Raw genomic sequence first — 16,242 nt, 5'->3', positions numbered from 1 at the left:
AGTTCATTGTTTAGTGCCTGGAGTCTTAAAAGCTTGCAGCAGCCATCCAAGACATAACAATTGGTCTCTGTTCACCTGAAGCAATAGATGAAGAAGGAGAGTCAGAAATAGGAGGAAGAAATGTAATGCGTGGCTAATTGTCTGCATGAATAAGTGTTTCCTTTGCCGTGAGACCAGAAGAACTAGATGGTGCCCAGGTACCCTTACTGAACATTTTGAGCAAAGATTCTATAGAAGAATCCTTATCAAAAGTGGAAAATATAGAACAGAATTTCAAATTTTCATGGACTCCAAACCTTCTGGATCCATGAAGGCTGCATCAACCCCTGAAACTATTGCCCTGAGATAGTCTTTAAACCTTAAACGAAAAACATCCCCTGAAATCTTCTTAAAATCAAACAATAGTTTAGCTTAACTAGTAAAGAACGTCTGCCTTGAGCATTATGCTCTTTTAAGACTTAATCCATATGCGATTAAATTGACAACAGCAACTCAAAAGATTAGATAGGAACCTTAAGGGGAGGTGGTTTTACCTCAATGGGGGAGGAACACCTTGAAAAAAGAGGGTGAGAATAGTTGCACAACTCAAGGAATGTAACCGATGTCACTGAATTGTTCGTGTAGAAACTGTTGAATTGATGTATATTTTGCTGTGCATATTCTCAGCAACAACAAACACACCAAAAAAAATCAATTATATATATATATTTTTAAAAACCCTAGGACGAGTGAAAAACTAAAAACTGGCAGAGGTTAAATGGACAGGAACTTATTTTTAAACGCCTTTCCTCCACTCCCCTAACCCCCACCCGCCTTTTAAGCACCCACTCAAGCAGGAGGCGACTTGAGTTGAAACAACTGCACACAAATGAAGTACATGTAGAAAATGCAGAGTTGACTTAAATTGAAAAATAAGCAGTAAATGAGGTTTCTGACTTCTTACACAGTGCTCAGCTCTGGCCCTCTGAGGGAAGTGGCATGGGTCAATCCTAAGAAATTCAGGAAGTCTTGCCTAAAACCTTGCTCTTCAAAGGATAAAGGAACCAGGACTCCTGCTCTCCGGGTTTTGAGCACATTCCTAGACTTAGAGACAGTCAAGGGGATTCTTACTTCCCTTAAGACAGCAAACCCATTGCTGTCAAGTCAATTTGGGCTCATAGAGACCTCGTAGGACAGAGTAGAACTGCCCTGTAGGGTTTCCAAGGAAGGCATGGTAGATTTGAACTGTTGACCTTTTGGTTAGCAGCCATAGCTCTTAATCACTCTGCCACCAGCCTGTCAGGTTACCCTGAGTCCCATTCCAGAATTGTGTGTGTCTCACGTGTTCCTCTGCCACCGATTTTGCTAGCCTGTAGTTTTTAACATTACCTCTGCCATATCTCTGATATGGCAACAATCATCCAAATACCTCAGCATTTTTGACCCAGAAACAATCTCAACTTACTCTTGTCTATTTTGTGTCCAAGAGAAAGCCAAAGTCTTCCCCAAACCTCGAGGCTTAGGAAGAGAAGCTGGCTTAGTCTCATCTCCCCCGGCACCCTGTGCAAGCCCTTATCACATTTGTATTGTAATGGGCTCTTTCATACTTTGAATCACCCAGTAACCTCTCAGTGCAGTCGTACTCCTCTTTGTCTCCCCAATACCCAGCATAGTGCTGGCCACATGGCCTGAGAGTTGGATGAAATTAATTGACCTGGCCCTGTCCCATCAAACTGACAGTGAAAGCAAAACAAGGCCATGAGTAAACGATGATGGCTGTTTTCCAGTCCTCAAGAGCAGATAGAACTATTTCCTTTAAAAACTCTCAAACTTTGAAGTCCAAATGATGTTTTGCAAGGATTACATTCAAAGATCAAATTCTACTTGCTCTAGGGTTTGTAGGTCTGCCAGGATTCTCTGTATTTCACGTAACATAATGGTACTTGGCCAAGCAAGGATGCTGATGTGTTTTTAATCTTCAAGTTTCTTCCTTACAGGGAAAAAAAATTAAAGTAAAATAAGAATAATAGTAAAATATTCTTTTGCTATCCTTGCCTTTTCTAAAAATGTAGCAAGAGAAAAAAAAAGTCTTGGAGGTATAAACAGAATCAGGCTGCAATGGAAAAATCAAACCTTAACAAAGAATGGCCTAAGAATAAAAAGAGTTTTTTAATTGTGGTAAATACATGTGTAACAAAACATTCGCCATTTTAACTTTTTTTTTTTACATGTACAGTTCAGAAAAGCATAATTTTTAATAATTTCCACACACAACCCGCCCCCCCCCAAAAAAAACCTCACCTTAAAAAAACTCGGAACTGTCCTATAAATCCCACCAAAATGAATAAACTGAATGCCTGGTGAACAAAGAACAATAAGGCATTATTTTAGTTTGCATTTATTGAGTCGAAAATCAATGCATTTGCGAAGTCGAGATCTGTGAATTGGGAGCAGAAGGGAGTGAAGGAACCACAGACAAGGCTACAAGATTCTGTTTTCTTTTCGGTCTCTATTTTAAATAGAAGTTTAATACCATTTTGTTGATCCCGCCTCCTACTGTTCATTTCTGGAAAAACAACCACGGGTTGGGTATTGTTTTGGCTTCTCTTTTTTTTTCGTGCTACAGGTAAAAAAATTGACAAAATTTTTTTTTTTTTTTTTTTACTTCTCTAGTGCTGCAGGCGCAAGGCCTCAAATATTTCCTTAGGGTCCCATCGTCTTTGAATCCCTGTCTCCCCTCCCCCTCTCTCCAACTTCAGCACCCATGTGGACACCCACAGGATAGAAAGCCTGGAAGGCGTGGCCGTGGTGAGTGCTGAGAAGCTAAACGGGAAGTGAGCTTCAAAGATGAGTACTCAAAAGTTGAGATACAGCCCTAGGCACGTCCTTAGTACTTAGCTCAGTGTTTAAAACAACTCTGAGAACTTTTCTAATCATCTTTATGTGAAAGCATAAGCCAGAATATCGAGCTCGTAACCACTGCACCACCATGGCTCCAGACAGGTTACAAAGCAGTGGTTAAGAGCTTGGCTGCTAACCAAAAGGCCTGCAGTTTGAACTCATCAGCTGCACCTTTTCGACATGTGGTTTGCCTTGGAAACCTTACGGGGCAGCTCTGCACTGTCCTATAGGGTTACCGTGGTCGGAATGGACTCGAAGGCAATGGATTTGTTTTTTGGGGACAGGTTATAAAATGAATTTTTTTCTTCTAGACCCTTCCACTAGCCCTCTTAGATCGTCAGTCCTCCTATTAGGTATCTTCCTTTCAATTGTAAAATCCTGCTTGCCTATTTCTGGTTTGTATTGTCCCACAAATCTTTAAGCCTATTATTATTCTGATTATCCAAAGATACAGAGAGGCGTGGAACAGCTGTGAGTAGTCTGGAAATAGGTTTAAAAAAATGTGGGGGATGCTATGAATACGTTAAGCACAATAATTTTTGCTTGCTTTTTAATTATAAACAGTTGATTATTTTTTTCACCATCATCCCTTTCCTCTGAGCCATGTCCACTCATTTTATTCCTGTCCCTGGGAAAGCCTCTCCTAGCTTTACTAGTCACTCTCAGGCATTAACAAATAGTTACATTTTTCAGACAACAAAAATTCTAGAACGGTCTAATATTCAAACTTCAATTTCTCATTCAATGTAAAATTTTTCTCCTATTCCCAATTTCTGGGTGCCTACAATGTGAGAGAGGTGGGGTCCACGTCAAAATTCCTCCACCTCTTTCTTCTACTTCTCCCCCAAAGTCAGAGCAGGAGTGAGAGGGGAAGAGTCAAAAATGCTCTTGCTTGAGACTAAAGGGGCACGTCAGCCCAGGGGCAAGGACTAGAAGGCAGGAGGGAACAGGAAAGCTGGTAAAAGGGAACCCAAGGTCAAGAAGGGAGAGTGTTGACATGTCATGGGGTTGTTAACCAATGCCATAAAACAATGTGTGTAAAAAAAAAAAAAAAAAAAGTGTGTACTGTTTAATGAGAAACTTGTTTGTTCTGTAAACCTTCATCTAAAGAAAATAAAAATTTTTTTTAAAACTCTTGCTTGGCTGATCCAGTCGGAGTTCAGCTAGAGGTGAAGCAGGGTGTCAGGCATTGGAATGCTGATTCTTCATTTGTTCTTTGGATGATCCCCCAGTGGGGATCTGTAACCTCTGTTCTCCGGCACAAATGATTCATCGCTTTGTTCCTCACATATGGTTCTCACCGGAGCTTACTTCCTGGCAGTCTTTTCCATACTGCTGCTGGGTGGCTGTCTGTTAGGGTTGCTTCATCCTGCAGGCAGTCTCTCTCAGAAAAAGTCCCTGACAGCCCAAGTCTGGTTCCCTTCCACAGGTCCACATCCAGTCCATACCTGTACGTGTCTTTGACCTGCCCCGTTCTGGAAGCCCAGGCTGTTTCTGATACTGCTATGTTGATTTACTCTGCTACGAGGCAGGCTGGCCAGCCTGTTCCTTTAGATTTTCTCAAGCAGGAGTGTGTGTCAGTCCCTATAACACCCATACTCCAGGGCACACAGCTTTTAAGTCTCTACTTGCATGCCCTGAAGACAGAGATAGCCTAAACATCACTACTTTGTTTGTAATAATGCATGGATGTTTTAAAATGTGAGAGTACCGAGAACTTATCGTTCTTGGCCTTTGTGCCTCAGCCAAAACTAAGGCATCATGAAAATAAAAATGTTAACATCCTGTTAAATTTTTAACATTCTGTTACAAGCTTGTCAATGAAATTTTAGGGACTATGCTTTCTTTTTTATGCTTTTAAGCAGAAGTGCCTTTGCCATCTCTTATTTTGCTATATACATGCTTTTTTATACACACATCCCTTACTATAACCCATCAAAATCTGCTTATTACAGGCCGATTCAGGTCATGAGTTATACAGGCTGATCTACTAAACCAAACCCAACCAAACCCATTGCCATCGAGTTGATTCCAACTCATAGAGACCCTACAGGACAGAGAAGAACTGCCCCTCAGGGTTTCCAAGGCTGTAAATCTTTACAGAAGCAGACTGCCACATCTTTCTCCTGCAGAGCAGCTGATGAGTTCAAGACACCAACCTTTCAGTTAGTGGCTGAGTGCTTAACCACTGTGCCACCAGGGCTCCTTCTGAATCTATTATTAGCCAGGAGAATTCCTTGAAAATTTGCTAGCTGGGTATCTGAAAAGGAAGCCATTAGCATTCCTGCCTTCGGGGGAGCTTATCATCAAATGGACAAGCTAGAACAATCACAGATAGATACAAGTTACGCGAATGACAGAAATAAACAAATATCTAAGTTGATTCTAAAAAAGAATTACTTAGTGGAGAATGTATGGTAGATTTGTTTTGCATCAATGTAACTAAGTTGGAACTACATTTTCCAGAATTCCCTTCCCTTCTTCCTTTTCACAGAATGAGCTCTACCTTCTGCCTCCTTCCTATAATGTGTTCCTGCTACAACCATCACATCTAATCTTGTAATTCTCCCGAGGTTTCAAGTATGGCCTTTGTGTTTGTTTGTCTAGCCATGAGCCCATTCTGGGCCCCAAATAAATGCACGAATTCCAAAAAAGCATGGAAAAATCAAATCTAATTCATCAGCTTGTCCTAATTAGCACATTGATCAATAAATTCCAAAGATAGGGCACTGTCCAGATAAATAAGAGGGCAGGTTTTTAAATCACTTTAATTATATCTTTATTAGAAATAAATATCCATTTGCAAGTCCTCTAGCAATAAAGAAATGTGAAAGAGCCCAATAATGTGATGGGGCATTATACAGCCATCATAAGCATGTTTTTATAGATTGTCCAAAACAGGACAACGTGCTTATGATATAATGAGAAAAGAGATGCAGGTACAGTTTGAGAACAATTTAACAAAATGTGTACATATTCACATAAAAGTCTGGAAAGAAGTAAATTAAAACATTAACAATTTTTATCTCTGGTTGAAGAAATAATAGCTATTATTGCCTTCTTTAAATTTTAAACTTATTTTTACCATTAAGGTAGCAGTATAGCCAGGAAAAGGAAATTGGTTTAAAGGCACAAACACCATCACAGTACAACTGGTAGTAGACAGCTGACAACATCACATCGGCTCTGGATGTAGCAAGGAAGCAGGAGGTCCCGACGTGCAAGGTCACTGTGCCTGGCCATATGGAAGGCCCATGTGAGGGAATGATACCCTGTACCACAAACCCCACGTTCAGCCCTGGGACGGTGGAGCAAGAGACTGAGCCGCAGCCAGCTCAGAGGAAAGCAAGCCTCTTTTGTCCCAAAGCTTTCCTAAGATACCACAGAAGCAAGTTATTTCCTGTACAAGGGACACAGAGTCAACCAAAGTGATTCTGGGACCACCTGTGTGATTTAGTTCACATGGATGCCAAGATAAACGAGACCTACCACCACCTCCAGCTTCACTCTCTCTTAAAAGGCCAGACTTGGGAACCACTACTGGTTTCAGGAAAAAAACTAGTCGCCGTTGAGCTGACCCTGACTCATGGAGACCCCAACTCACGGCATCCTCATGTGTGTCAGAGTAGAACTGTGCTCCGTAGGGTTTACGATGGTTGATTTTTCCAAAGTAGATGGCCAGGTCTTTCTTCCAATGCATCTCTGGATGGACTTGAACCTCCAACCTTCTCATTAGCAGCTGAGCGCATTCATTGTTTGCACCACCTAGGGACTACATTTTCAGGATAGGACAGCCAAGGCTTCCCTGAGTTTCCCTTTTCTGAAGCCTGTTGCAGAAGCATGCCCTTTGGTTTTACTGTTAAAACTATGAATATCTACTTTGAACTGTAGAGAGCAACTCTGCCTGCAACTTGGAGAGAAAGAGTTGCTTTATTTGTTGATAGTCTATCATCAATTGAAAGATAAAAGTATATACATATTTCTATTGTGCTTTAGGTGAAACTTTACAGAGGAAATTAGTTTCTTAATCAATAATTTATACACAAATTGTTTTGTGACATTGATTGCAATCCCCATGATGTGTCAACATTCTCCCCTTTTCCACCCTGGTTCCCTGTTTCCACTCTTCTCATTTTCCTGTCCCTTCCTGCCTTCTTGTCTTTGCTTTTTGGGCAGATATTGCCCATTTGGTCTCATTTACATGATTGCACTACGAAGCACGTTCCACATGTGTGTTATTGTTTGTTTCATAAACCTGTATAATCTTTGGCCGAAGAGTAAACTTTAGGAGATAAAAGTATGTTTATTTTTGTAGCAGTAAAATAGCATAACAATCAATTATTGTGAGGGCTGTTTTTAAATACAAAACAATTATTGAGATGTCTCATTGTAAAATAAATAAGGACATAGATTGAGAGTTAATACAACTATTAGGAGAGAGTATGAATTTTGAAAGGAATTTATTTTTGAGGTAACAATTCTTCCTCAATTTTAAATAAAAATACAAGGCAGGCTATTAGAATTTAGATTACATCATAATTTTACCTTTGTAGCATTACTTGCTGTTCCCGTATAACATTAAACAGATTAACTTTGCAAGTTCAAAAACCAGAGCACTGGGTGGTTTTGGGTAAGCCACGAGTTATTCAAAATCTCTATCTCATCCCTCATCTAACCCCAGGGGAAAGTAAGTGTGGATTGAATATTGCAAATAGACAGCATAGTAATTACAGAGCAATCGACCAGCTGACAGTGCTGTGAAATTATTGCTTCAGCAGTATAATTCAAAAAGTTTTAAGATTAAATTCCGAAATTTATAATAATAAAATTGCAATAATAATTTCAACTTACTTTGCAGCCCAGAAATCCAGTCTATGATGGTGATTTCTGTCTTTGGCCTTGTCTTTGACTTAACAGTAATTTTTTTTTTTTTTTTAGCGTGGGCCATTTTGTATGGCCAACATGTTTATTTGGTAAACCGCTAGTTTCATTCCATCTACCTGTATCTTCTATTCTCACAATCCTGGTTCTCTTATCCAGGATTCCAAATTCTAAAGTTTCAAGTCATCAAATCCACTTTTATATGAGGTTCTTAGCCAGATAGGTCAAATCATGGGGACCAATTGCATGACTCCATTTCAAGCAAAAAAATACAACACAGATGGGATTTTCTCCCTGAGAAATAACAACAATATTATTGTATTTCTTCGTGGCTTTCTTGGGATTTTCATAAACATTGTCTCCATTTCTTGATTCTCAGCCTTCTGAACCAGCAATTTAAATCCAAGACAAGAAAAAGCAATTCACTTTGGCTGAACTCTTAAATATTTTCAAATAAGGTTTTTAAAAATCACCTCAGATTGTTTTCTTCTCTATTTTCCTATGTCTCTCTCCTTATCTGATGTCTTTTGGTTAAGTATTACTGCCTTTTGAGATAGCTCCATTTACAAAAGTAATGAAATTATTATCTTACCTTCATGTTTGCAAAAACATTCAGGGCAGAAAAGAGGTAAAAATTTTCCTCTGTAGGAACTAGGTGAGTTTTTCAACAGCAGGAAAAGCCCAGCAGCCAGCCTCCCTCTGTCTCTCCCTGGTGTGGATTAACTTGGCATTCATATACAGAACAAGTCATCCTGTGACTTAGCTCCTACCCCAACCAGATTCTCCAGGGACACGATGAGCCTGCCCCTGTACTTAGCCTAAGTCTTGAAGCCAGATGCATTTTATCAATGACTTAGACCTTAGCTAGAGCCAACTGGGACTGTTTAGAACTATAATTCTGAAAAACATATCTGTAAATCAGAAAAGGCAGCAAATGTTCTCAGATCAGTGTTTAAGTGATTTTCAACCAAAGGACATTCTGTGTGTAAGGCAAGAGATAAGCTTCCTTCCTGTCTCAACTACTGAACTAAGCAGATGTTTTCATGATTCTCGTAAAGGGTGCTGTATATCAGACTTTGCGATTAGTGGGAAAAAGATCTAAATGCAGTTCTTTCACTCAAAATGTAAGTGGAACATTCTGGACTAGAATTTTTTTTCTAAAAAAATAAGCATAACAATACAATATGTATCTCTTCATGCTTCTGCTTTCATACTATGATCATAAAGATCACCATTTTTGCAAATACATTTGAGGGCATCACCGATTTTCCCAAGAGCCTCCCTTAGTTCTTTGACATTTAGATCATTCTGTTGGAAAGTTTTTATCATGGATCATCCTCTATGACCACTTCATCATCTTCAGTTGTTACCTCTGCTTATTCTGCTGGATCCTCATTTGTCCATGACTTTGCATTTATTCCAGCAGTTCTCCAACATCGTTTTCATGTTTTCATGAAATTTGCATCTTTTGCAAAGTTTCAGATTTCCTGTTGAACAGCTATAGCTTTATTTGCATTGTTTGAGAATCATGGCGAGGACATTATGATTAGGATAGATATAAGTATGAAGTTAGAAAGGAAATTCCAGCTGAGACTAATTTTTATAAGTAAACAATCCATTAGTGGATATTTTCCAATTTAATGACTTTCTCCTCCTGTATCGAAGAACTTGGATAATTTTCTTTCCAGAGACTATGCTTTCTACATCATTTGGTCAAAGTGTTAGTAATGTGTGTGTGAGAAATTTTTGCCACAAAGAAAACAACCCTTGACTCCTGAAAGAAATAATTTTTGTATTCAAATTCCACTGCAGGAATTCCAGGTGTCATGGACTCTTCTTAGGTACTCAATGTGCAATTCCTCCTTCAGTGGTTGCCTTGGTATGGGTTCTCCTAGAAGTAGATTCTGAGACAAAGATTCAATTGCAAGTAGTTTTTTTCTGAGATGTGAGAGGAGAAGTGAGTCTAGGAAAGAAAGGAAGTCAGTAAATGGTGCTTTGTGATGCAAATTACTATGTGGGCAACTGTAACTCAGACCCAATGGAGAACTTTGGCAAATAGTGCAAAGCACATCTCATTATTCCAACTAAGGAGTAATGTCAAAATATAATCAAAACTCACTAAAATTTGAATGTAAGGTTTATTCTGAGCGATTATTCTATATGTGTATAAGGAGACAATTTGATGCCAGAAAAGGCGAGTGGCTTGAAGAAACTAGATACGCTGAGGCTTACAAAGAGAAAAGGAAGGAGAAAAATGGAAGCTCAACCATCGTCTAATCTTAACATAGTTGATGAAACACTGTCTTCCCTCATTTGGAGCCCTGGTTGCGAAGTGGTTAAGAGATCGGCTGCTAACCAAAACTTCGGCAGTTCAGATCCACCAGCTGCTCCTTGGAAACCCTATGGGGCAGTTCTACTCTGTCCTATAGGGTCACTATGAGTCAGAATCAGATAAGATAAAACAAGATAAGCCAAGTTTACACTGCTGTAGAAGAGGCTCTGGCAGGCTTTTGCAGTTTGGGTCAGACTTTTTAGGGTTAATATTTGGTTTTGTGGGTAAGAAACACCTTAAAATCAAAGTAAGATGCCTGTTATTCATTTTCCTATTCAACAGTCAGCATACTGGAGCATTTATTCACCAACACCCTGTCCATCATTGGCTGAGCAGCTTCTGGAGACATTGACTTTCTGGCACTTTCTGATTGCTCTATGAGCAGGCTGAGCATAAACCTGCAGCCACAAAAAAAGTCCTCATGTAGAGAGTTGCAGGTATTTGCAGTTATTTTCAGGTACTTACCTTTGTCACGAAGAGGTAAATGCTGAGGGGATATAAGCAGGACAGAAATAACATTTGCTGTAATAGCTTTCCATTCATTCACTTATTAATTAATTCGTTCATTTTAAATTCAATAACTATTTACTGAGGATGTATAAGTGTGATAGGACATGGGTTTTGACAAGCAGAAGGGTGGGCAGAAGCCTTCTAGCCTTCTTTTTTCTTCATCCCTTATAAGCTATAAGAACCACATTAGCCCATTTAGAGTATACTCAGTCTTAAGGGTGATTCACAGGCATGGAAATGTAGGTATAAGTATTTAGAGCTTGAATTGTTCAGCTCAGGTAGACCACAGACTTTAAAACTTTAAAAATCTTGCACAAACTGCCTTTCTCCAAGTGTTTTGCACTCTGCCATCTCCACATCTTTGTTCTCACATGAACAGTGTGCCTTCTGTTGGGAATTTCCATGAAGGAGCCATTGGAACAAAGAGTTTAACTAGAGATCGGAGCCAGACTGTGGGAAGTTTGACCACCAGCATAAGTTGTGTGGATTTTACCCAATGTCCAGTAGGAACTCACTGGAAGCTTTTAAAAAGGATGTGACGAGATCAAAGTGGTGTTTTAAAACGATTGACACAGTGGTTGTATGCAGATTACATGCCAGGGGTAAAGTGGGGAGGCAGGAAGAGTGAGTTGGAATTTATTCAGTAGTTCATACAAGGGACATTCAGGACCCCATTTAGGAAGGGACAGTCAAAAGAACTGGAAGAATCTACAAGGCTTTGTATCTGATTGAACATGGTGTCAAGCCTGATTGGCTGAGAGAGCTGGAAGAATTTTTTTTTACAATTTGTATTTTATTATATCACGTATGTCATTCGTCTATCCACAGTTCTTTCCATCATTAATCTATTTATTTTTTTTCTTTTTTAATTGTACTTTAGATGAAGGTTTACAGAACAAACTATTTTCTCGTCAAAAACTTAATACACACATTGTTCTATAACTGGTTAACAACCCCACAACATGTCAACACTCTCCCTTCTCAACCCTGGGTTCCCTATTGCCACCTGTCCTGTTCCTTCCTGCCTTCCAGTCCCTGCCCCAGGGCTGGTGTGCCCTTTTAGTCTTGTTTTGTTCCATGGGCCTATTTGATCTTCAGTTGAAGGCTCAACCTCAGAAGTGGTCTCATTACTGAGTTGAAAGGGTGTCCAGGGGCTATACTCTCAGGGTTTCTCCAGTCTGCTAGGCCAGCAAGTCTGGTCTTTCTTTTTTGAGCTGAGAACTGGAAGAATTTAAGAACAAATTAAAGGAGCAGATAAGTAGGAAGTCAAAGAAGAAGCGATGTTTTGGAGAGGGGACTTTCTGTTTTTTTTTTTTTAATTTTGGAGAAAACATCCAACATATAACTTGAAATGTAGATCTCTTTGGGAAGAGCTATGTGGGTGAGGGATGTAGTTGGAGTCACTGGCATGAAGATATATCACTGAAATCGTGGGAATAGATGAGATCTTGTAGATACTGATCACAGTGACATAACAAACCACAAAAAGTGCCCCGATTCAGGAGGCAGGAAGACGGAGGAGTCAAAAGGGAGAGAGGTTACAGAAGGAGCAGAAAAAAAACAAAACAATGTAGTGTCAAGCCAATTCATGAGAATTTCAAGAAAAATAGTTCAGTCAACAATGACAAATGCCATATGGAGGTCAAAGAAAATTGCATTGAGGGATTGTTGAGGGAAGATCATGCCATTTGGCAGTTAGGATATTGTTGATGAACTTAGAACAGAGTTTTCCAACATATTTTCTGCAGAACTCTTCGAGACACTTCAAGAAAGAAAAAAATAATATTTTGGTTAAGTAAGTTTAAGAAACTGTGTATATTATAGAGCAGGATTTCTCAACCTCTGAACTATTGTCATTTTGGGCTGGATAATTCTTTGTCGTAGAGGGTCAGCAAAAAAGAGGAAGACCCTCAATGAGATGGATTGACACAGTGGCTGCAACAACGAGCTCACACATAGCAATGATTGTGAAGATAGTGCAGGACCCGGCAGTGTTAAGTTCTGTTGTACGTGGGGTTGCTATGAGTTGGAACTGACTTGATGGCACCTAACAACAACAATTCTTTGCTGTGGAGGGAAAGGAACTGTCCTGTGTCCTGTCTTCTGTTTTGCTACACTCTAGTTACTGCCTCCAGTAGTGATAAGCAAAATGTCTCCAGGCATTGCCAAATGTGCCCTGGTGGAGAACCACTGTTACAGAATCTACTTCTGACAAATGCCTGACCTTGGAGATTCACAAAGCACAGTGCTTTGTAAATTAAATGTTATGAAAAGTTCTACACTAAATAAATTTTTTTTAACTTTGTTCAACCCAGAGTTTCCCAAATTTATGTGACTCCAGAATTTATATTTCCACTAACCCCCAAAACTTGTATTCCAGGGGACATACTTTGGCAAATGGTGCCTGAGCCAATAGTGGAACACAGAGGGAGAAGCAGATTTCTGCCCAACATGGGGAGAATTAGCGAGGGCAAAGACCTGTCCCCATCTCCTGCTACAACATACTCCCTACTCACCCCGTTTGTCCTCATTTGCCTTAGTAGCACCTCAAAAACTGTTAATGTCTTTGGACTCTAATGAAACTATAAGGCCACTGAGGGTTATCAGGAAGCTGTTCTGGTCCACCTCAGAGATATTTGAAAACATTTTTCATTCGCTAGCCATTTTATTCTGTTCTGAATTGTCCCAACATATTCAGCTGGGAACAACTCTGGGGGTTTATGAGGAACAAACTCACTGGAGAAGAGGAAAACTCCCTTTTCTCTCTGAACTTATCTGATCAGAATCAAACTGCTGGAAATTGGAGCAAAGAAGCAACAGTACCCCCTAGTGGCAGGCATAAGTAAAACAATCGCGAACTTAGCATTAAGGCCTGGAGCTAAAACACCACGAGGGAGGGAGATCCATTGACCGTTCTTAAGCTCTCTGTCAAGTGCTTGCTAAGCTAATAAGTACACCAGGTGGTATGCTTGTTCTATTAAAGTGTCACTGTCTGAACAGTTTAAGAATGAAAAAGGGCTGTCAGGAAAAGCCTTATCCCAAGGAAGATTTCAGCAAATAAAGATTGTTAAGTGTTTTATCGTTATACTTAACAAGATGCTGTTTATCTCGGCTGGTCGCACTGCATTAAATGCTGTGATTTGTGCACAAATACAAAGCGAGCTTCCTAGAGCAATACTCCCTGTTGGTATCCAGTCCTTCACTAAAATGTTGTTTAAGGTTTAAATAGATCAAGAAATATTTACACAAATTCACACTTTCCTTTTGGACAGGCGTCATTGCCCTTTAAAAATTGCCCTTTACAACACTGGAAAACCTTTGCCCTGGTGGCCCTGATGGTTTCAGATGACAAGGATCAAATTAAAATCATGATTTTGAGAAACAGTTTAAACTGAGAAGAACACATATTTTTGTGGTTACAAGGGGGAGGGAGGGAGGGTGGGAGAGGGTTATTTACTGATTAGTTAGTAGATAAGAACTACTTTAGGTGAAGAGAAGGACAATACTCAGTACACAGAAGGTCAGCTCAACTGGACTGGACCAAAAGCGAAGAAGTTTCCAGGATAAACTGAATACTTCAAAGGTCAGAGGAGCAAGGGCGGGGGTCTGGGGACTATGGCTTAAGCAGACTTCTAAGTCAATTGGCAAAATAATTCTATTATGAAAACATTCTGCATCCCACTTTGAAGTGTGGCATCTGGGGTCTTAAATGCTAACAAGAGGCCATCTAAGATGCATCAATTGGTCTCAACCCACCTGGATCAAAGGAGAATGAAGAACACCGAGGTCACACGATAACTATAAGCCCAAGAGACAGAAAGGGCCACATGAACCAGAGACCTACATCATCCTGAGACCAGAAGAACTAGATGGTGCCCGGCCACAACCAATGACTGACCTGACAGGGAGCACAACAGAGAACCCCTGAGGGAGCAGGAGATCAGTGGGATGCAGACCCCAAATTCTCATAAAAAGACCAGACTTAATGGTCTGACTGAGACTAGAGGAATCCCAGCGGTCATGGTCCCCAAACCTTCTGTTGGCCCAGGACAGGAACCATTCCCGAAGACAACTCATCAGACATGGAAGGGACTGGACAATGGGTTGGAGAGAGATGCTGATGAAGAGTGAGCTACTTGTATCAGGTGGACACTTGAGACTGTGTTGGCATCTCCTGTCTGGAGGGGAGATGGGAGGGTAGAGAGGGTTAGAAACTGGCAAAACCCTCAGGAAAGGAGAGACTGGAAGGAGGGAGCGGGTTGACTCATTGGAGAAGAGTAAGTGGGATTATGGAGTAAGGTGTATATAAGCTTATATGTGACAGACTGACTTGATTTGTAAACTTTCACTTAAAGCACAATAAAAATTATTAAAAAAAATTATAATCATGAAGAGCTAAGACGTTTTGTCATGATGGTTTTCTACAATGGTAGGCACTGGCTGAATTTTAGAGAAAGCCTGGATCTGTTAGGGTTTCAGAACGTCATCTGGGTTTTCATTTATCAACAAATGTATGCTGTGGCAGTAGCCTGCGAGTCCAAACTACATTTTACTTGGTTTAAATTTGAATTTAGTTAAACAGCTCTAAGAAGGGAGATCTAGAATACGTGGATTTCAGTGGTTATGTAACTGCACTATGAAAAGTCCTGCAGAGGAAGAATGACCACCAAAGGATCAAGTCGTTTATTTGAGCTACACTTTAAACTTGTGGTGCCTAAAAAGGGGAGGTGAGGGGGTGGATCTGACCAAGAGTGCAGCATACAATAGCCCTAAAGTAAAAATCAATTACTTTCAGAAAATGTCAGGCTGTCCCATAAATCTCAAGCTTTACCTCCTTAGACTGCTTTAAACAGGTATGTTTTACTGTCAGATTCACCATTACATATTCTACGGGCCATGAGAGAAGTAAAATCCTCTTCAAACGTCTGCTTAAAAATCTTAGAAACCAGTGGACGACAGTCACAAACACATAACTAGAAACTTCTCCTTAATAGTAGGAATTTTCCTGAGGGGTGGTAAGAGATAGGCATTAGGCATTAATCCGAGTTTCACTGGTACAAATATGTGCTTCAAGATAGACAATCTGGATTCAAAGATTGAACAAGGTGCTTGGTCTCACTGACCCTCTGTTTCCTTATCTGGAAATGGAAATAATATTATCTAATTGCTGTTGTTTTTGTTAGTTGCTATTTAGCCAGCTCCAACTTATGACAACCTTATATAAAACAGAATGAAATGTTACCAGTCCTGTTAGGATAGTTACATTAAATGAGAAAATCCAAATAGAGCAATTAGCACCATGCCTGACTTATAGTAAGCTTAGTCCAATAAATATTAGCCAATATGCACAGCACAACTGGACTAACCCAAAAGCTAAAAAGTACCCTGTGTTACTAACAGCACAAGGCCATCTGACAGAAATCACCGTCACAGACTGTGATACGTCATAGATCTTTACTTTAGCGCACTGCCAACATATTTCCTTAATTTTTACATGCCCATGTTTTCAATTTTATGTTCTTTCACAATGAGCATATGGATAAAGTTCACTGAACAAATATATTGAAATATGCAAGAAGATGTAACAAACTACCCACACTCATAAAGGGATCAGTAATCACTCACCCCGCTAGTTCCAT

General features: G+C 39.9%; 1 protein-coding gene across 1 annotated transcript in view; it reads right to left on the bottom strand.

The window, feature by feature from the left end:
- C7 (complement C7) overlaps window positions 1–16,242 on the bottom strand; it is a 91,463-nt gene extending 75,221 nt beyond the window's left edge. Inside the window, 1 exon segment of the mRNA XM_023545637.2 lies at window positions 16,229–16,242. Within this exon segment, the coding sequence (XP_023401405.2) occupies window positions 16,229–16,242 (14 nt within the window).

Source organism: Loxodonta africana, chromosome 2, assembly GCF_030014295.1.
Source record: "Loxodonta africana isolate mLoxAfr1 chromosome 2, mLoxAfr1.hap2, whole genome shotgun sequence".
Classification (NCBI taxonomy): Eukaryota; Metazoa; Chordata; class Mammalia; order Proboscidea; family Elephantidae; genus Loxodonta; species Loxodonta africana.
The sequence above is the reverse complement of the archived record's forward strand: the minus strand, read 5'-3'. Positions and strand labels throughout refer to the sequence as shown.